Raw genomic sequence first — 22,010 nt, forward strand, 5'->3', positions numbered from 1 at the left:
TTTACAAACTGGAGCAAGACACACAGAGAAGTGAAGAACAAGGTCTTAATATTCTTAACAGATTTTGTTACAACAGTTCTTCTGAAGCTTTTATCGCAAAGTGGACAAACATCACTTGTTTGCAGAGATGTATGAAGACTGCTAAAGACTAATATGGCATGCTTGAACTCAGCCCAAATGGCCCACTGGTATCAAGCAGTATTCCAAATAAAAAGGGCATCTATCACACAAACGTGGCGTCAGTTTAGAAACACATCCCTGGAAGATACTGAGCAGTTCAGGGCAGCCTCTAGCACAGAGACGATGTTCTACGGTAAACTTCTGACGGCATATTATTGGGTTTGGCAATTAGCTGTACAAGACCAACATTGCTTCAGTCAGGTGTTTCAACCCCCAGCTAGCTCCCATCCACATCTCTCGAGACACCCGTAGGTGCAAATCCAGCCAAAAGCCCCATGGACCAGCCTGGCAGATTTTTGTTGATAGCACCATTTCTTAGGGCTGTCTATAGGCAGAAAGTTCACTGCTCCTGCTCTGTTTATAACAGTCCTTCACCTCGGTAACTGTCCGAATGCAAGCAAGTGGAAAAGATGACCTCCCCATGGCTGGAGGCAGAGACCTCAAATGACGGCTGCAGTGCAGTGCCCAGCTGCAATCAGATGGAAGATCCTTTGGCTTTAATTCATTTTTCCTTATTGAAGGCAAAGCAAACAGTGTCTTTGAGTGCAATGAGCAGCTACTCTGCTTGGTGAGGCTGGTATAGAGGCTGAAAGGGCAGCCAGCAGTCTGCTCCAAGGAATTAAAAAACACTTGTCTGCTGTGAAACACAAGGAGGAAGCCTACGGCCCTTCTCTGTGACCTCCGTGCACTAGGCAGCATTGGCACGGAGCATGCTGAGAGAACTTGGGTTTGGCACCTTTATTTTTCTCCTTTAAGTGATAGGTTTTCTGGATTGCCAGCCATGTGAAGTTCCCACAGGACAGACCAGAGGCCACAGAGCACACACAGTCGTATGCCTCGACAAGCTCAGACCTCAGCTGCTCACAGCCGTCTGAGCCTGTACCTGCATCCACACTCCCCAGACACTGAGAGGTGTCTGCACTGTTTGGGGTACACTGGGCTATAGCAGCCTTTAGACTGCTCTAAGACTTTCTCAACCTTGCAGATCAAATTAGTCAAAACATTGCAATACGTTTGGTGATTAAACCCCCCCAAACACAACAAGCAGACAGGGCAAAGAAGGGGGTACAGTAATTGCCCCAGTTTGGAAGATTATTAACTTACATCACCTCATACACAGTACTGAGGTCCAATCGTTTAATTGGACCAGTGGAAAATATTCTGGGCAGGACAATACTTCTGAGGATGACAACAATTCAAAAATTAATACTTAAGGGAATACAATGATGTCTTTTAAAGAAACCATCTTAAATAAAATAAACCTTGAGCCATACTCAATCATGTCAGCTTTTAAAGGCTATGAGAAACTGCAAGCACCAGCCATGGTTAAGAGATGACAGACTTCTATAATGGAAATAATGCTTTAAAGGCAGCATATACCAATCTGCTTTCTGACCAGTTTTCCCTTAAGAAGACTGCTGAATGAACTGGAGACAGCTCATATAACTGGGATGCAGTTCTTTGCAGTAAAAAGGCCCTACTTTCAGCATCCGCTATCAGATTACTCACTGTAAGTGACAGCTCAGAGACCTACACTGGCATTTACTTCTGTCAAAGGGAGGAGTTTGCTCCGGAGCATTACACTACAAGAAATCACTTCCAGACTGCGGGCTTCATCGTACAACCTCACAATGCAGGGAACAGCTTATGTTTGTGTTTGGCTTGTAAGGTTTTGCTTCTTACTTTTGTGAAACCCTGCTCGATTTGTTACTGCCCTTTCCTCCCACCAGCACCTCTGCAGATTCATTGCATTTCCGAAGCAGCAGGCAAACTGTTAACTCTCTACCACTGTTTGCCTGGACTGCACCCGGGCAGAAACCCCTCACTAGTCCTACCTGGTCCTTGTACAAGCACTCACAAGAATGAAAATTCATGGAAAGCAACTCTAGCACTTAGACAGAAACTACAAAATGAAAATGCTTTGATCCTAGGTAGGCAAGGAGGAAAAGTAGTTAAGAAACCAGTAGGAAAATATAAAATGCTTAGTATACATCTTGTAAATGTTTGTCTTCTGTTCTGAAAAGACTTACTTTGCCTTGGAGATGAATTTGTAGGTGTCATTCCAATAAGCCAGAAGATCTGTTGCTTCTTCATCGTATACCCGAATATTATGGTATTCAAAGAGCCCAGGGAAGAAGTTATCTATTTCTCGAGTCACATTCAAAATATACCGCACCCTGCATGGAAACAGACAGCAGATATAAATGCAGAGCATGCAGAACACAGCAAATTCAGAGAGATATCATAGCTGCTACACAACAGCCTTGCATTGCTTTGCGAGCGGCAAAACTCAAAGCATTAGAAGTTGCAGTCTTGAACTTACATCCTTGGAAACCGGGACTTGATGCAAGGAAGCAGCGGCCAACACAAGACAAAAGGTTTTGCTGAGCAATTTAGAGCCTAGCCTCTGATAAAAGGGCTCATCCATACTGGACAGAAACTTCCTCTACAGTATGTCAGGTTACAGTGCTTGCCCACCACCTCTATACTCTAAGTGTTAGCAACACTTGTGTCACAGAGGCTCCTGCACAGACTGTTCAATTAGTGTTTGGACACTTTCTCAAAGCCCCTTTGTCAATCTCTCCTCTTGCTGCACTAACAAGACAGGAAGATTAAAGACATAAGCTCATGAGCAACACCATAGTTAAACAAACGCATAAAATAACTACAGCAAGATGTAACAGACAATGAGCCACTGGGGAGGATTTAGTTCTTATCCCAAATTTTCTGGAAAGGAAACTGCTAAAGAAAGCAGATGGTATTTATGTACACTACATCCAGTATTTTTAGCCCTGAGGGTTACTCGTAAGATGCTTATGAACTGCACTCATGCTGGGATATCAGACAGAACAAGAGCACCGCAAGGGAGCGACATCCCTTTTTCCCTAGCAGGTAGTATGAGATCGCTGGCAGTCAAGTAGGACCTGTCTGACCCAAGGAAACTGCAGTAGACCCTAAGCTGAATGAGGAGAGTCAATTTTGCCAGGATGATTCTCTGAGATACAGAAGTATGCTATCAATTCAATTCAGCAGAGCGATTAGTTTTTTCCACTGGATTGGCACAAATAAGCCAAACCCATAAATAATTATTTAATTGCAAAATCTTGGTGCTTAGATCCACCTGGCCTAGAGAAAGGACACTCTAAGCTTAAGCCTGAAAGGCAGAACAGGCAGGAGACAGTGGAAGCCATCAGTGCTAAGCCCGAGAGCTACAGGACTTTACTTCCTACTGGGCCCCACTCAAAGCAACAAATGCTCTTTTACATATTTTCCTTCCTGCCACAGTCCGGAGGTCCAGACTCCAAAGCGTCTCTGTAATCGTGAGACCTCAGTCCAGAACAACGGGCTGGAGCAGAGGGCACAGAGCCAACCACGCAGCATCCAGTTAAGTAATTGTAGCTTTTCGCTACTTATAGCTATGAGATTGTTGGCTTCCTTTGTTCGCCAAGGGGATGTCAGTCAAGGTCAGGGAACAAGATTCTTTTACTTTAGGATGGCTGTTTGTGGGACGTGGAGTTTGGAGGAAGCAAGAGCTTGTTCAGATCTGCAAACCCTTTAGTAAGACTCAGGTTACACAGCAGGTATGGAATAGAGTTTGTTGCATAGACAAGTGTTGAGGCCAGGCTCTTGCTTTTAAGCTGATGGCCTGAAGCTACTTACCCTCTGTTCTGCAAGTCTTCCAAATTGGAGGCATTCCATTCCGAGCCCTGCAGGGAAAACATGCAAAGGGACACATCAGCCAGAAGGAAGGCATGGCCAGACAACTGATGGAGGAGGGATTGTCACCAGTGAACTGGGAGAGGAAGCCGGCCAGCCAAGTGTTGGAGACCAGGGTGTCTTTTGAGTAAAGAGGTACACAGAAGGGCGATAACAGGGCTGATGTTCAGCACCTTATCTCGCCCCATTAACCAGATCTATTCTGAAGCAACAAGCAGCTCTGCAAAGCGGAGCTCAGCACCATATGCTGGCACTTCCTGCAAATGGCTGACAAATCAACCTCAGCAAAGAGGAGACCGCTCCACCCTTTCCCTGGAGGCTGCTGCCAGCTCTACCCCACAGAAGAGAGACTGCCTGCATTTAAAAACCATCCAGGTGCTCTTTATACATGAAACACCCATCTCGCACATCAAAGGCAGCAACACCGTAAGCTCGCTTGGGTTACACCTCTTCTCCCCAAGTTCAAAGCCTGCGTGAGCAGAGAAATAAACACATTTAACCCTGGCTAGCTAACCCTCTTCTCTGCAGCACACACATACAGGGCCTCCAAGCTGCTTGCTTCCTGCTCAAACATATAAACCCTGACCGAGAAACCGCTCAAAGGCTTCCTTCAAAATTCAAGGTGCACAGCTATCTGCTTCCCTGCCCTAAAATGACTCCGAAATAGAAAGACAGTTCAGATGAAGCGGTAACCAAGAGGGACCCAGGCAGCACTACCATCACCAGCAGAACAGCACTGCTCGTGGCTGCTCCCACAGCACAGGCTTCCACATCGCCCCAGGGCCACGACTGGCATCGCCAGGGTGAGCCAGCCCTTGGAGCATACCCACTGCCGGCCCGCAAACCCCGTCAGCCCGAGAGCGAGAACCTCCCAGTCTTGCAGAAGCAGCAGCGTCCACCCAGAGGATGGGTTGCTGCTTGCCCCAGAAAGCGTGCACAGGCACCCCGTGTCTGAGATGGGGGAGCTCCAAGGGCTCTGACTCACAGGCACGCACTCGGGCCCAGCCCACGACGGCATTTGCAGAGAAGGTCCTGAGCACTCGCAGCCTGCACGTAGATGTACACGCACAGGGAAGGGCTGCGTTACGATTCTGGTAGCTAATGGGGACAAGTCCGTTGTCCTGTTTTGACACTTGAGGAATACAACAAACAAAAAGCAGCTGGTTCTTCCCAAACTGAACTACTTCCTAAGAGAAATCATGATAATGAGGACACCATTCAAGGGCTCAGCACAGATGAGACTCTAAATTTTGAGCAAAATAAAGGGGCAAATGTTATATGCCATGGCAGCTCAGATTTCAACAGAATCCATTGCCTTCAGCCACAGATCAGGTCAATCCCAGCAAAGTCCAGAGCTGCGCACAGTCTGAAGGAGGACTATGGGGGCTCTCGCTATTCAGTATTTGCCAACAAACATATTTGGATCCCTGCCGTATTTACCCTAGTCCCCCAGACTTAGTTAGCTTCATGTTGTCTCTTTCTGGCCAAGGAAGAATAATTTAATTCAGGCCTGGGAACCACCAGTTTCCACAGGTATGGAGAACAACACTGCAGCAGTGAAAACCTTTTCTCCTGTTCTTTCATCAACAATCATCAGGTCTCTTATTTGCTGCTTAGTTGTTTTAACACTCCTTAAGTGGGATCCCACAGGGCTCTTGTCTCCACCTGGAAGCAAACAGCTCCATGCCTTCCAGAGACCTCACTGTATGACTTTGCCTTGCCGTATACACGCTCCTGAATTAAGCTGGTGTCCAGCCCCAGCAGCACCGCTCCTCACCACAGAGAGCTGCTTCGCAAATACTTCTATTCCACACATTAGCCACAGCTCTTCTTGGTGCTGCCTGCAAGCCGTGTTTTAAAGGTCTTGTTCCCATTAAATGCACTCAAAGCCAAAAGTCCAAGCCCTGCAGTGGACCAAATTGCCTGTACTGCTTTTGACTAGCACTATAAGCCTGTAACAGGTCTCTCTTGCCAGAGAATATAGAGTCTGCAAAAAAAAAAAAAAAAAATCCATTACATCGTAGGTACTTTTAAGCTTCCTGGCTCTACCCCATCACAATTTCTTGGGAGCACTCACATTAACATACACCATCCCTTCCAAGCCACAGCACTAAGCTTCAGGAGACAGGGAGAGGCCCTCTCCATTTGGAAAGACCAGCTGGTCCAAGAAGAATGGCTTTGTTTAAAGTTGAGCCAACCTCATAGGCTAGACAGCCCAACCAAACCTGCGTCCGTTGCTTCAGGGCTGGGAAATCCAGTGGAGTGCTGACTCACCAGAAGGAGGTGCAGTAATTAGACAGGCCCCAGCAGCAATGAAAGGCAACTAAGCAAGTAAAACATTAAAAGGCAAAATGTTTATGTTTCCTTAAGTGACTTATCTCCAGGATTCTTTAAGCTCCTCTGTTCCTCCTGGATCACATGAACTCAGAGCTTTCCGTGTTACAAGAGTCATTCCACCTGAACGTTACACAGCTCTCCCCAACAGCTCCCCTCCCTCTTTGCTGTAGTTATGCCCTTCCCAAACACAGGCATTCTCCAAGAACTGGGTGTGTGGGTACCCTGGACAGTTAAGGCTACAAAACTGGTCCTACATCAAAGGAAACAGCCCTGAGAAGTAGTAAGAATTAAGACTTTGTCCCTTCCATCCTCTAGTGAAAGGGCCTACAGCTTAGCTGGTGTTGCATGGCAAAGTTTAGCACAGCCAAGAAACCAGGCTCCTCTTCTTCAATAGCACTAGTATCTTGTGTCTTGCTTAAGAGTACGTGATCCCAGGATCAGCCAATCTCTCCTTCAGAGTACCTTTCTGTTCCTCCAGAGGCCCCTGTGTCACCCAAGACATAGTGAGAAGCGTTAGGCGTGTTTACTCTTGAATTCACCATTAGACTTACCAAAAAGACATGATCAAATATCTGCGTGGGGCTGTCCATCTGCCCAAGGATCACTATCATTTCATTGTCAATGAACTCTTTGAACTCCCGCAGGTTACACACCATCTGCATCTCCAGCTCGGTGCGTATCTGGGTGGGGAGGAGGAACACAAGGAAGCCATGTTAAGTTTTCGTTCTGGCCTTTCTTCAGGACATAAAGCACAGAGATCTTTAGTTTGCACAACAGCACTTCCAGTGCTGCTCCCTCACCACTCACCTCTTTTGACGTGATGTTCTCCAAATCCTTCTGCATCATGATCTCCCTTAACTTGGTCTTAATTAGCCGTTCTGTGCGTTCCCGCTCAGTTGGGCTATCAGAAGAAAGCAACAGAGTCACTGGGAGGGGAAACAAACTGGACTCATGACACTTTGTAAACAGGTATTGCATAGACTGGATACTCTGCAGAGTCTCAGATACCCACACTACTTTCCCCAAGCACGTCCTCAGCTGGAAGGAATTCAGGTGACTGTAAAGCCCAGTTTAGATTCCCAGTTGTATATGAAAGAGACCAACTGAATGCTCCTAATCCACTGTAGTCATCCAGAGAACCTCTGGTATTTGGTAAAATTTAAATTGGGAAGGCTGCATTATACTCTCTGGAGCAATATCTAAGCCTCCCCCTACCTTTCTTGGAAAGGTAACAGCTCGAAAGCTCCTTACATGGAGAGATGAGGGCAGCTAAGCCTCTGTGCATTCCTCCAGCCTCTGCTGCCAGGGGCTTTATCACCAGCTGCAAAAATAGCCTAACACCAGGGGAAGTTGCAAGAGAGCAGCAGCACAGAGCTGTCTCACCTATCATCTTTAGAAAGGACCCAGCAGTAACAACTCACACCACCTTTCTGCTTCTCTGGAAGACTGCCAGGATGGCGGCTGCACAGACGCTTCTGTGCTTTACAAGTGTCCAACTGGTGGTTCACAAATAAAAATCATGAAAGTTCCTGGTGCTTTTAACCTCACGCATTATTTCAGGACTCAATTAAGAGAATGCTGTCTAGGTGTCCCCAGGCAATCACTCAATTGCTGCCACCAGCAGAAGGGTGGGTTACATACAATTTATATACGAAAAGCTACAAAAGAATATTAATCTGACAGCCTGCCAAAACTTTTCAGCCACCCTCCTTGTATATTAAAAAACAATCAAGTGTGAAGACTTGTTCACAGCTGAACAACTGCTTAGCATTACCATTCACTCACTGAACTCCACTGAACAACAGGAAATATCTGAGAGCATAAATCAACCAATGGCACTATTATACTGGGAAAGCAGCTGGGACTAGTGAAGTCACTTCTTCTACTACAAACCAGGCAACTAAGCCCTCATGCTTGGCATCACATTTGGACACAGACTGCCTCTGAGGTTATATGGTATCAGTACCATCAGCAATTACTAATTACAGGGGTTGTAAACCTTAAGTGTTGATACAGCCTATAAATTTTGCCTTTCCAAACTGTCTACCTGCCTACCTCAGCCACTGTTTTGGACCGTGTATCACCAGACATCCAAGCATTTAGCTGGAGACAGCTTGGGACCCATACACTGTCCTGTTCCACACTTGCAGAGCTCCTCAGAATGATGAAAAACTGCATTGTTCTTTGTCCCCATTCTTAGGTGTGTCAGATGGATGCCTATGAGGATGCTTCCAAGCTCACAGTCTCAGAAGTCCATAGGTAAACACTTCACTTTACAGCAAAATGAACTGAGTATGGAAAAAAAGACCACGTTATTCTAAATGTGCTCAGACACACATCAGCGTAAGAGCAAAGTCCAGAGAAACCTGTTCCTTCCAGGAGACACCAGGTCTGGAAACCAAAGGACAAAACCACGAAAGAGGAAGGCCTAGGTACTAGAATATACCACACCTCTCTCTCACTAGTAACACAGAACTTAGCTTGCAAAAGCAAAGATCTGCGAGCCTGAAGCCCAAGGTAAACAACTAGACTAAAAACAGAGGCTGGAGGAGATGCAATGGAGCCCCAGGAGGGCTAAACTTCCAGTGCTGGTGTCTACCTGACTAGGGGTCTGCTTATTACCTGGAACAGGAAACCTCTTCTCATCAATACCTCATTAAGAGTTACCTCTTGTGGAAACTGTCTCCTCATTTGGAGACTGCAGTGCTTGACAGCCACTTTGGCTTAGCAGAGTCAGAGCAACTTACACATCTGTGAAGAGGGCGGGCGAGTCGGGCCGGTGGGACTGGACATCTTGCATGGCGTTCCACTCATTGACTGATGACTGGTCGGAGTTGATATGGCTTTCATAGTAACTGACCCACGTGAGGAAGAGGCTCCCTGGGTAGTAATTGTTGCTCCGTGCCACCTCACAAGCCTTATGTAAACTCTGCAAAGCAGACCTAGAAAGGGAAAAATACTTGCAGGATTATAATTTCTTCCTCAGACTGATAACAAGCATAAAGCAGCAGCCAAATCCAGGATGCTGCTCACATCCCATCAGTTGGTACAAACCCCAGTGTTACGCTGTCCTGCAAGGGTGTGGATAACCACATGCTGCAAGAGCTTGCACGTCCTTAACTGAAGTATGCCAAAACAAGCCTGGATAGCAGTGAAGGTTCCCACAATCCAGAGGGCAGAGGCACCTGTGTCTCTGGCTCCAAAACCTGCTGCAACTACCTAAGCCATAAATAAGACGTGCAGAGTTTGTGTCCAAGACAGGGTGCTCTGACAGCTCCTACTGTGCCATCAGCTCCCCTGCATGCAGGGCAGGGACACCCAGCAATGAGACATGGAGAGCTGCACACCCAGGGGCTTAGGACTTGACGCTACTGAGGTGTTTAGGTGTCTACCCTCTCTCACTGCACGAGGGATGTCAGAAGTTTCTTCAGCTGCTGCTGGGAAACAAATCCCCCTCTCCTATTTTTAGCTTGTTTTAAATCTTTGACTAGGATCAGAAGGATCCAGGTCAAAATCACTGGGGTGACACAGTAGCATGACACCCTGACAGGGGATGTATTTCGGCAATGCAAAGAAGCTTGAGCCAGAAATACTTTCATGGCCACTACATTCTTACATGAACCACCCTAAAAGGAATGAAAAATGCAGGCAGCTTCTCTTTCTTTCTCGCTATCACAATGAACATGTCTCAGTGGAGACAGAGACTCCCAAAATACATGCAACATGTACTTCCTTATTTATGACAAAAAAAAGTAAATCTCAAACATATGCTCAAAGCAATTCTGCTTCGGAGAGATTCAAAGCAGCAGCCTTTTGCAAGGAAAATTACCCCATACCTTCCTGCCCCCAGCTGAGAAGAAGGCATGGCTGCAGCAGTACTATAAACTCACTGCTGTATGGCAGCACTTGCATGGGTTTTTTTTTTTCTTTGGTTTCCTTCCCTGTCTCTGAAGGAGAATTCTGGCTGCTCAAGTAGGTCTCAAGATACCAATAACGCAAAGCAGCACCTGCTTTTTAAAAGCTCAAGCAGCCAAAACACCTTGGAAGAAGTATCATTGGGACAGATTATAGCAAGTACTTACCACATTGCCTGTACAGACACTGGCTTGAATATATGAACCCTGTTATCTGTTGATACGCTGAACCCTCTGGAGAGAAGAAAAAAGGCACAGTAAATATGTGTCCCCAAAGCCACTTTTTAGTTAATAAGTGATAGTTTGTAGCACATTAGAACAGCAAAGGACTAGCCCTATGCATACAACGCTGAGTTCAGCTAGCAAACAGATCAAAATAGCATGCTAAAAGCTCTAAGATAACTTTTTTTAAGCAGCTGCTGTTCAGGAACGAAACTAAGGCAGTGGGACAGTGCTGGGCTGTACTGTTTACCTTGGCAACACTAATTCAGTGCCACAGCTGGGAGCAACAGAGTCCAGCTAAAGTGATCCTGGGGCAGCTACCAAGGAAAGAAAAGTCATTCCATGCGCTGCACTCACTGGACAGCCTTTGTAACTGGCACAAACAGGAGTCTGCAAGTCAGGTGTCTATTTGGCAGAGAATCATCATTCTCATTTTATGTTCAGCTGAACGCTGCCTGCTGCAAGCGTGATGGAGGAACACATAATAGGATCCCTTTAAGGAGCTTTCACTACACACCCACTCACCAGTAAAAGCTCCTTTACTCCAGCTTAAACACACACGTAAGCCACTGTCTCAGTACATGTTTATTCACAGATAAGTCAATTATTGGTGCTTCCTGCCACAACCACTGTGATTTAGGGCCTTTGAGCCTACTAACCCAATACAGGTCAACAACAGGAGGTCTGCTGGACCTGTTAGGGCTCTGCAATCATTTGAATCCTTCCCCATATACCATGCTATAAGCTCACACATGGAGACCCTCTGCTATTGACCTAGAACATACAAAAGACACTCACCCATCCCCGTCCAGGTGGATCAAGGTGTCACTCCACAGCGGCAGCACCAAGCCCATTGTACAAGTGCTACTGTAGTAAGAAAGAGAAGGTCAGCCCATCTGCTACAGCACCATGCTATTATTCTAATTTCATCACAATGATTGCATATTTTTGTACTCATTAGAAAAAAATGAAAAATCCCATGGTTGCTTCAGGGCAAACAGTGCCAGTGTTGTTCCACAGGTGTCTGGCAAGGATCATCAACCACACACAGGGTACAGCAGTACTCGTTTCAAGCAAGCTTAAAGGGTTAACATACGCCCAGGAGAAGAGCAAACAGGATTCAGAAGCAGCAAGCTTTGTGCGGAAGGTCAGAGGGGGCTCACAGTCTTCAGTCAGCTCAAGGCTTTCTTTACAGATTAGCTCCTCTCAGGCTCAAGTGGTTTGGTTCTAGCTCTGATTTTGCAATGCACAGCTTTGTTTTCTTGTTTGTCCCTCAGCCACAGCGGCTGGGAACTGGGATCAGTATAGTGTAACAGCAGGGTGACTGGCAGCATGGTAGGTTAGCAATCACAGCCTATCACCCGTTGTTGACTCCTACCCCTTCTTCACCCTCCCACACCTCGAGGATGAGCACAACAGCCAGCCGAGACAGACACCTCTTGGCAATCCCACCCCTCTCAGCTACTTTGACCTCTCTGCCCTCACAGGCACCTGCGTTCTGTAAGGCTAAGCAAAAAGCTTAAGTTAAAAGCAGATTCAAGCGATGGAAAAAAGTCAGGGGCAGGAGAACCCCAAGATAACCTGCACCGGGTTGTCAAATGAAAAACCTGAATCTCAAAGCTTTAGAACTGGTCCACAATTAAAGCAGCATCTTGAAGAAGAACTGGATTCAACTGTCTCCTGCTCTTATGCTTTGCACTAGCTGCACTCCAATTTCCACAAGCCCTAACACCCCTGTCAGTCTCTGCAGCTCATGAGAAGTGGGGGAAGAGGGCGAGACTCAAGGCTTCAGAGGGTCAGCAGACATGAAGCCCTGTAAATGCACACGCCTTGGAGCGACTGGTGCCCAGCACAAGGAGACACTGCGGCACGCAGCTATTTCTGTTGACAACATGAGATGAGCTCATGGAAAGATGTGTTTTTAAAAGGCTTCCCAAGGTGGCCAGGGTATTTTTAGTGATACTGTTCAGCAAGCGCTTATCAGAGACCATAGCAACAAGTCTACATTGAGTTATAAATACCAAGTGGGCTAGGGGAGGGTGCATCAGACTGACCATCCAGAACCTAAGTAACTCTAGCAGAAAGCTAAAATGACCCTGCTGTGTTATTAGAGACTGAATACCAGTAAGCTCTCAGTTATCAAAGGTGGCTGTGCTGGTATATCACAGCCAATAGTGAGCTCCAAGCTCACAGCAACCTGTGCAAGGACAAGTTACTCTTCCACTACCGCAAGAGCATCTCTGAGATACAGCTGGGCACATATGCACAGGAAGGGAGACAGGAGCCAGTGGCAGCATCAGGCTGGTCCCCCCTTTTAGCAGGCATCACTTGAGCTAAGCATCCAAACCAAGCCACTTGAAATTAAGCATGGTGGCTGTTGTGATCAGCAGGCTCTTTGGAAGGCAACTTCTTAGTCAAACAGTTCAAACAGATTTTCTAATGACCCTGCTAGCTACCTGAAAGTAATTTCTTCCACCTAGGGTCAAAAGCAAGACTCATTCCTGTAGCAATTGTGCTAGAAGTAAGCATGTGTATGAAACCTTCCAAAATCATTTGAATGTCCAGGTGATTCTTTCCCCACATAGGCCAAGATTTACCTACCACTCTTCTTTTAAAAGAGTCATGTGCCTCCATGCTCTCTCCAAAGCACCCAGTGTCCCCCTTCTAAATGTGCAGCTTCTGCCCCTGAAGCTGCTGGGGGTGCTGCCTCCTGGCTTATAGTCACTCCAGCAGCAAGAGCTCCTTCCCAGCCACATTCTGCAGCCTTTTGGAGATGTCAGCAGCAATTTAAATGAATGAAGCAAAAGCACTAAACCCTGATGACATACTGATGTCCGGTGAGAGCACATGTTGCGTAAAATCTGCCATCAGCAACTCTGACATTCCCATCAGGCCCTTTGTGCCATGACCTTGGCAAGGGGCTGCCTGACAGTCACTTTCTTATTAGCTGCTCTCCTGAACCCTGATGTCCAGCTTCTCTAATTGCAGCTTTTTTTTCTATGCATGTGAGGGCTTAGGGACCTCACCATTGGAAGACACTTAAGGGCACTTAATGTCCTCACACAAGTCTGAGGCTCAGAGGAATGGAGGAAATGTTGACCTGCACTGTTGCCTTCCCATTTGCCACTCATTTCATGAAATAAAAGGGGAATTCTGGATCTCAAGAAAGGTGTTAAGACTGGAAAATCTGAAGCAGTCTATCCACAGAAAGGATGGACACCAGACAGTAGTTTCGACATTTGACTTGACATGTGGGTGCACACAAGGACTTCCCCCATCTGGACACTGTGCGTACCTGTCATTGGAAGAGAAATCCATTCCTAGGACAATGCTCTCTTCGGTGTCTTGCCTGCCGTTGGTGGACACTACCACCATGTACCTAGTGCGGTTCTGGTAGGTACTTTCCAGTCTTACAGCCTAAAGAAAGGAAGAAGAGAGATCAGCAGTGCAGCCAGCAAAACACACGTTATTACTTTTACAAGCCACTTTTTCATGCTGAGTGACAGGCGCGGAAGCAGTGATGCAGTTTGCACTAGTACGGATGGCCTGTACTTCTCAGCTGGGTAACCAGCAGAAGAGGGAGAAGCGACTTACTCTCTCACACAGCGCTTTCCTGAACAGTTGGGATGTTCCTGGTGCCTTCTGCTCATCTTGCTGTAGGCCTGCTCTGTCCCACCAAGGCTACGCTTAAACAGCAGCCTACGAGGCTGGCTGCCACAGTCCTTTGACTGGTCCCAGCCTAGTGAGCTTCATGGATCATTACGTGTTCAGCAAGACAGACAGGTGTTGAACGTGCTCTTCACCTCTCCGAGGGCTTTGTCCAAAGAGCTAGGGCTTTCCTTTAAACTACTGGGTGCTACAACAGCTCCAAAGAGACTTTCCACCACCTTCCCAGGAAGCTGGACAGAAAACTAGGATCTAATTCATATGTGGTTTCCTGTTGGTCCTTTGAATTCTTCTAGCAACTTCCCCAGCGCAGAAGTAACCTTACTGCCTTACACCTGGCAGGAAAAGATCTCCCTGTTACTAAGCTGTACCCATGGCTGGATTCAGATAGTCCGGAAAAGGTGAAAGTCATTGTGCCTCATTGCTCCTACCACAACCACGTGCACCCCAGTGCCAAAAGAGAGACCTAGCAGGATGCCTGAACTTCACCCCAAACTCCCCCAAATCAAATATTACTGACAGCATTCAGAAAGCAGCTGTGCAGCCAAGCTGTGAATGTCAGACCAACACTGAAGCTCTTGAAAGGCTACACTGAAGTATAATGCTCCTCCAGAAGCCATGAGGAAGTAAGAATTAAAGTCACTCCAGCAAGTCTTCTTACAGACTGCAGGTTAGCGAGGAGCCCCGGGACGGGAGCCCAGCATTGCTAGTTTTGCCTATAAACATCTGCAGTAGGCAATCTTTACTTGCAACACTTTCTGGACTCTGTTCCAAGCCATTTGCAGTTACTTTAGTCACAGGATCCCAACTAGAGAAACTGGGACATCCCTAGAAAGGAAGTGTCTTAATTACATATACTGAACCTTAACTTTGGACAGCCTAATCCAACCACAAGGTGCTGTCTGGCCTCAGTGTTTACCATATTGGTAAACTGCTTCTTGAACTTTGAGCAGGACCTGCAGAGAGCAAACACAGGCAAGAAGGAGCTGTCACAGCCCAGCCTTGCCCCGTGCTGCAGACAGACACCTGCCTGCTGCGACAAGACCCAGTTGCCGAATTGCTTGCGACCCAATGGTTGAAGCTCCAAGGGGTGTTTGATATCCTTCACAAACTGAACCTGAATTCCTCAAGCACCAGCAGCCCTCCCAAGCCACTACTTGTGTAGACACTTCTTGGTGGCCCACAGGAGTTCATGGCTCAGAGAGCCCAGTTCAGTCATTTTATCCTTAAAAAAACCCTCACAAAATAACTGTTGTGTGGGATCTCTCAGAATTAGGCTGCTTTTCCCAATATGCTCCTTTCGTTCTTTCTAACTTGGTCTTGAGGCCAGAATGGCACCTCCTAGCTTAGAGGAAGCCACCTCCGATTTCCTCACACCTCACCTGTCCGCCAGCCAGTAAGTCTCGGCCACGAGACGTGGCTGAGTCTACAACAAAGGTTAAAACAGTGCACGGCAGCGAAAACAGAGCTTGCTATTTCACCAGAGTGCTCTATCGCAGAAGACTATGCTGAGAGCAGCAGGGAAAGCTTCCCAGTGGCATTGCAGGGAGCAGCGGCTCTAGCGATGGGGGCGGAATAGCAAGTGCAGGCAGGAGACTGTGTTGACTGCGTCTTCTAGACTTGTCCAATGGACCGAAGACTAACAGAAACTACCCAAATGCTGATGCCAGCAGACAGACGTGCTCTGTACAGTGAGAGACTGTGCCCCACCCCATCTCTTTAGGATAAGTCATGCTAAAACCAGCCTTATTTTCCTTCTTGCTCCTTGAGTCACTGGGATTCCTTTGGAAACACGGAGGATCAAAGTGGTCAGTCTTTCAAGGTGTGAAATCTGCCAAAGACGGCTGTTTCTACAACTAACCACTTGTAGCAAAACAGAAAGGGTGCTCTTCAACCTAGAAGAGCAAGCAATCACCAAAGTCTTGGTGGTTAAAGTCATTATCTACATTAGGAAGCAAACCTCAAACAGAAACATAGACTTGCCTAAAATGGGAGCAGTCAGACAACAGCTGCCCTGTGTCCGGGACATCCCCACATGAGTTCTGTTCTGCATCTCTTGAAGACAGTCCAGCAGCAAGAGGATTAACATAATCTAACTTACTTTGCTAAACCAATTTGGCTAGCAGTAATGGGAATTGTGGTCTTAATGCAAGAACCTTTAGAACAGGGCTAGACAAACAGCGAACAAAGGTCACGCAGCTTCAAGTCAGTCGGGTGGGATTTTCAGAGGGTCAATTAAGAGAAATAGGGCATGACTTACTGTGGTTCTCTAGGTTTAACACTTACACCCTTACCACAAAGCGAAGAACCGTGACTGGAGCAGATAATGTGTTTTGCTAAACTTACTGGAATAATAAAACAGCAAACTTGACACTGTAAACCAGACAACCTCAAAAGTTACTATTAGAGCTCCAACATGCCAAGCACACCAAGCAAGTGGTCTGATGCCTTTTAAATGAAGATATTTGAAATCCCAGTCAATCTAGGAAGGATGGCCTAGCTTCAAGGACTGTGATGAGATGGAAGGTTCTTTCTCAACAGCTCATCCACATGGAGCCAGCTTTCTCCTCAATTTGGGAAGGTTATTTATAGCCTGTTCATGAACAAGTCATCCCCTGTAGTCCTTTCAGGGCCAGCAACATTTTTCTTAGGTTTTAGGCTCACCTAAACACAAGCCAACTTTATCTTCTGCTGCATTCTTGTTTCATCAGAAGTATGATGTGGTATCTTACCAGCCCTTCCGAACAGCACATTCCAAGAAGGAAGTTCATACTGACCCTTCATCTTTCTCATGCTACATGATAGTAGGTGTTTCACACAAGAACACATTTCTCATTGGGATATTTGATTTGAAGACAAAAAAAAAAGTGCCCAACTTTTATTACTGAACACATGTAAGTGAACAAGTCCCCACTCTGCTAAGCTACAGGAATATGTTCAATCAGTTTGTACTCTTAACTCATCTTCCTCCTTCCTACTCATCTTACACTGGTACCATTGCTCTAATCCTGCTCTCATGGAAGGCTAAAAAACTCTGCCAATAGCTTCAACAGAAAAAAGAGTTGTTCCAAATTTTAAGTGTAGGTTTATAGATGATTAGATTCCTCAGCTGCCCTCTGAGCTGTGAAGTCTGCCCTCCGAATGACAGCAGCCAACCCAAGAAGATAATGCATTTCTCTCAGTACTGTTTATATTTCAAATCTCATTTGTATCTACTATTTTATGAGAGAGTCTATTGCAGCTCTGCACACCCTTCGTTCGTCAAGAATCAATTAAATTCAAGTAGACTATTGAACTTAACCTCATGCAAGATTTCAGCATTCCAAATGTAGCTCTGAACAAAAGGGTTTATGTCTCAACCCACAAAGTCCTTATTCAGCTGTTAAGGCTAATTTGTCCCAAATCACACAATGTAGCCAGTGATATTGCTGAACAATGACTTGTTCAATAGCTTCCAATGTTCTAACCCTGGCTCAGATTCTGAAAAGCACTGAGCACCCCCACTCCCATCACTTTCACTGAAAGTTTAGTGACAGCAAGGTGTGCTTGACAAAGTTTAAGAGTAGGTCCTTTAGTTTGCTTACAAAGATTGCTTTTGGCAAATTATTTTTGGTGGTCGCTTTTAAAGTTAAAGCATTCCACAGAAATCTTAGCTGTTTCCTAGCTATAATCATACGATCAGTCCAGCTCCAGCACAGCTCAGGAGGATTCAGCAAACCAGAGGTGCCAGAATAACACTTCTGATGCTGGCAGTCCTACTTTGGGCATACGTTGCCAAGATGCACCAAGACAACACAGGAAAGAAACTTCAGGCTACTGAGTGATAAGAGATACAGATACACTGCAGTCATGCCTGACCTTGCAGAGCACTTCAACATATCCTAGGACAAATTCCTCACTGCTCTTCTTTGGCTTCTAAAGGTCTTTAGGACTGCGTATCAGTGCTATGAACAGCAATGCCTAGTTCTCATTACATCATTATAGGAGGCAACAATGCAGAAAAGCAGAAAGACAAAGTTCAATACAGGTGCATAGCTACACGGGAATCCTACATGCTCCTTCCTGATAAGCCATGGTCTTTTGGGATGCAACAAGTTCAGAGAGCAGAGTGAGCAACACAACTGAACTAACACAGAAGGGCAGGTGTTCAGGCTGGTCAGACATAAGTCACCTACTCTTGATTTAAACAGGACACCAAGCTAATTTACCCAGCTTCTCTGGCGGTTACCGTACTTTTTGAGAGCATAAATACTCAGTATTTGGTTCAGACAAAGGCAGTCTTCTAGCCATACAATTTGTCTCACTGAACACCCAAATAAGCAAGCCTTTCTTAATTAGCTGCTTTTCTACCTTTGTGGTTGCAAAGACGACTCCCCAAACTCACTGATGAAACCACTCAAACATATACACACCACCGCTTTCAGGAGTTACACAGGTGTATTTGTCAAGTGGAACTTAACCTTTATATTTGTTAACAGCAGATAAGCAAAAAGCCAGCCTACCAGTCTGATGTTGTCTTCTGGGCGGAGCAGTATGAACATGGCCTGCAGGTGTTGCTGGAGATCCCCTGCAGGCAAGAGGGAAAGGTGAATGCACAAAAATAGTTTTAAATCACATGCAAATTCCTGGCTGTCCAGCCAGAGCAAACATCCACCAAGAAACCTGACACGTCACCATGAGCGTTGTCACTTCCACCCACTCAGAGATGACAAAACTCCATCTCTTAGTCAGCTGTTCTTTGCTCCGTGTGCTCACCTGTTCCCATCTTACCATGCTCTCTCCTGCTAAATTCTGTTATCTTTTTAACTGAAATAAAAAGCATTTCGGTACTCTCTGTTCCTTTAAAAGACAAAGAAAACTAGGTAGGAATAGACCCCACCCCATGGTTCAACATCTCATTCTACCATGTGCTTCAAATCAGGAATCTGCCATTTCTTTTACACCACCTTATTACTTGGTGCAGAACTACTACCTAGACAAGAGTATCTCCTGTGAAGTGAGATTTAGTCCCATCTTAGAGCAGCACGTGCCCACATATGCTTATGTACCAACTCCACCCAAAAGTGGCTAAGAATTCCCAGCTGAAAAATCAAGCACCTACAATTTTTCCTAGAAAATGCTTGCTACACTTTGACTGGTGAGGCTGAGGAAAACTGAAAGGGGAAAAAAAAAAAAAAAAAAAAAATCAGTCACACAGTAACTTTAAAGTCTTCTTAAAAAGACCTGAGTGTCCCAGGTTCCTAAAGCACGAAGCATTTGAAGGACAAGTGAGATACCTTTCTGTTGGTCCTACCACACTGACTTCTCAGCACTACGCCCTGGCCCGTAGAGAGCCAAGAGTTTCTCTGCTAAGCAAGCACATTACCTTCCGAGCGTCAGTAAGCAATAACACCTCCAGCAATGGGCTGTTTTTAAAATCATTACCTGGAAAATTAATCTACATTCCCAGAAAGGAGAGTGCAAGGCTGCCAGGTGGGTGGCACAGAACGGGAAGAAGAGGAGCCTTTACTCTTCTACCCTCTCCCACTCCCCCACAGACGCGAAGCCGAGTTTAGGCAAGACTGCGGGGAAAAGCACAAATGCCGGAGCAAGTACTCAGCACAAATGGCTACGGGAGCATTTTCTAGGAAGGTTGACTAACCGTCCTGACCTCCTTTTCTAATTCATCGGTGGTGCTAGAATCCATGCTATTTCACGGACTTTCAGAAATAAGGAAACCTTAGACACGAAGCAGCATCTGGAATTGTCACAAAAGGGAAAGGGAAGGAAAGAAACACTGCCCAGCAAGAGCATGGTACCAAGTTTCCAAATTATTTTGATAGCTGGTGGAACAGCAGGGCTGAAGGGCTGCTGCAGCCTCTCTCCTGATGGGACAGAGGCAACCTTGTGTGGAGTGGGCTATGCAGGACACGGCATTCCCTGCTGTCCCCTTCCTTCCTCCTTGAAACACATTTCAGCATATGGAGAATGAGTCAATGCCCTAGCACTGCATTTTTAACTGGGGGTGGGAAAAATTGAGGCACTCTGCAGTGCTAGGGAAGTCACATACGAAGTACCAGTGGTGACAAGCACCTGAAGCTCCTTCCTGCCCAAGGACATTGTTCCCAGCACTGGAGCGGCTGGCATGTGCCTCGCTGAACAGCAATTATTCAGGGAGATAGGTAACACAGGAAAGGCCAGCTCATCCATCAGACGTTTGTCCTCCCAGGAGCGCAGTGGGAGACAGGATTTCCCCACATCAACAGCAGTGCAAAATCCTGGCGATACTGCTCAGTTCCAGGAAGTTTCAGCTGCTAGTGCGGTGGGAATCATGGAGAACTGTCAACTGAACAGGCAAAGGTCCCTCTGCTTCAGGCGGCACCTCCTGCCCGCAGCCTGGAGGAGCCCAACGAGTATTTGACTCATGAGGCATTTACATGTCTTAGGCAGCTTGAAATGAAAGATGCTCACCTCAGTTTTTCTCTCCCCAAAACGGAACAGTTCCCACCTATTGCTGCCAGTAATTCACCATCACGAACCAGTTTAAGAGCTGAAGTTTTTGGACTTTAAAACACACCACCAGGACTACTGGATTATCTCAATACTTGAAGTTTCTAAGACAACACTTTCTGCAAGGATCAGTCAAGGAGCTCCACTATCCCTCATTCTCAGAAAGTTTATTGCACTCCTCCCTGTTCCCCAGCCTGCCCTACCAGCCTTGGGAGCTCCAGAGCTAGAAAGTAAAGTATTGCTTCCTTGGCCAGCTTTAATTGATTTGCACCATTTTCAGCCCCAAAGACACAAGGCATTTTGTAAGCTTCCTGGATTAAGAAAAAGCAAAGGAAAGGTTTTAACATGCCAGAACCAGCACAAAGATATCACATCCTGTCCTATGAAGAGCTATCGGCTTTGCTGGCATTCATGGCAGACTGCTGCTTCCTATCACATTGTCCAACAACAAGCAGATGCTTTTGTTTCCTTCAGCTGGCAGGCTAGGTGCAAAGCATCAGCTAGGGTGGGATCTTAAAAGTGATTTACAGTATCCCAGAGATGGCAAAAGCCCCAGGGAAGTTACATCCTTTTCTGGCCTCTTCCAGTGTTGTTGGTGCGCAAAAGCAAGCCCACCATCCTACAGAACACAGCCCGTTTGCCAGGTGGCACAGGACTGCCCAGCAAGAAGAGTGTGGACAGCTGGTACCATATCTACCCAATCTGCCAACTAGTGATTTCCATTGCTGAAGATGATATGATTAAAGAAATGGGTGTGAACATTAATTATTTCCTGTTACGCATTTACTCTTTATGCTGGATTCTAGTACCTCTGATGAATTAGAAAGGTAGGTCAGGAAGGTTAGTCAACCACCCCAGAAAATGCTCTCGTAGCCACTTGAAACACTACTGCATCCATAGGCAGCAATTTCATACTGGAAGGTTATGTCCGCTCTCCACCCCCCCTTCTAATTTTGTGTGCCAGAGATAAGTCACCACACACACATGGGAATGAAAGTTGAGCACAGATTATCGGAGTCCAAGAAAGGAGACAGTTTTCATTGCCACACACTCTGCCAGCCAGCTCACTGCCAATGGCCAGTTCACCTCTCAGAGCCACACTCTCTACATCACTGTTTTAATTTTGGTGGCACAGATCTTTTGCTCAGGAAGGTGACACCACTGATCCCTTAGCGTCTTGGTCTGCTGGCATATAGTTATGTTAGAAAAGTTCACAGAAAAGAAAGATGATGCACACTCATACAAAAGTCTCTTTTCAGTGAAATCTCCAAGCACCATAAAAAAATACTATACCATTCACATCACTTGACGAGCAGGGAAACTGAGGAAAGGACAAGTACTGATGCCTCATTAAATCTCACCCCATAAGTTGAAGAGATGGGAATAAAGAGAGTCTTCTAAGAATAAAAATCCCACCCCTTAGGCAAGCCAGCCTCTTCAATACAACACATCTTGCTGTAAGCAATTACAACACACTGGATTTGC

The 22,010-nt window shown here is 46.2% G+C and overlaps 1 protein-coding gene across 10 annotated transcripts in view; it reads right to left on the reverse strand.

The window, feature by feature from the left end:
* SSH2 (slingshot protein phosphatase 2) overlaps positions 1-22,010 on the reverse strand; it is a 104,431-nt gene that overhangs the window by 13,320 nt on the left and 69,101 nt on the right. For 9 of the 10 annotated variants that reach the window (XM_075032778.1, XM_075032784.1, XM_075032782.1 and 6 more), the window contains 9 exons: positions 18,539-18,603; positions 13,666-13,787; positions 11,169-11,237; positions 10,317-10,382; positions 8,982-9,176; positions 7,042-7,135; positions 6,786-6,914; positions 3,841-3,887; positions 2,211-2,357 (listed from right to left, as the gene is read on the reverse strand). In XM_075032778.1, coding sequence (XP_074888879.1) covers positions 2,211-2,357; positions 3,841-3,887; positions 6,786-6,914; positions 7,042-7,135; positions 8,982-9,176; positions 10,317-10,382; positions 11,169-11,237; positions 13,666-13,787; positions 18,539-18,603 — 934 coding nt within the window. Of the gene's footprint in view, positions 1-2,210; positions 2,358-3,840; positions 3,888-6,785; positions 6,915-7,041; positions 7,136-8,981; positions 9,177-10,316; positions 10,383-11,168; positions 11,238-11,466; positions 11,733-13,665; positions 13,788-18,538; positions 18,604-22,010 lie in introns of those variants that run through there. The other variant, XM_075032788.1, reaches the window with a different exon arrangement.

The sequence above is a fragment of the Buteo buteo genome, chromosome 7 (assembly GCF_964188355.1).
Source record: "Buteo buteo chromosome 7, bButBut1.hap1.1, whole genome shotgun sequence".
NCBI lineage: Eukaryota > Metazoa > Chordata > Aves > Accipitriformes > Accipitridae > Buteo > Buteo buteo.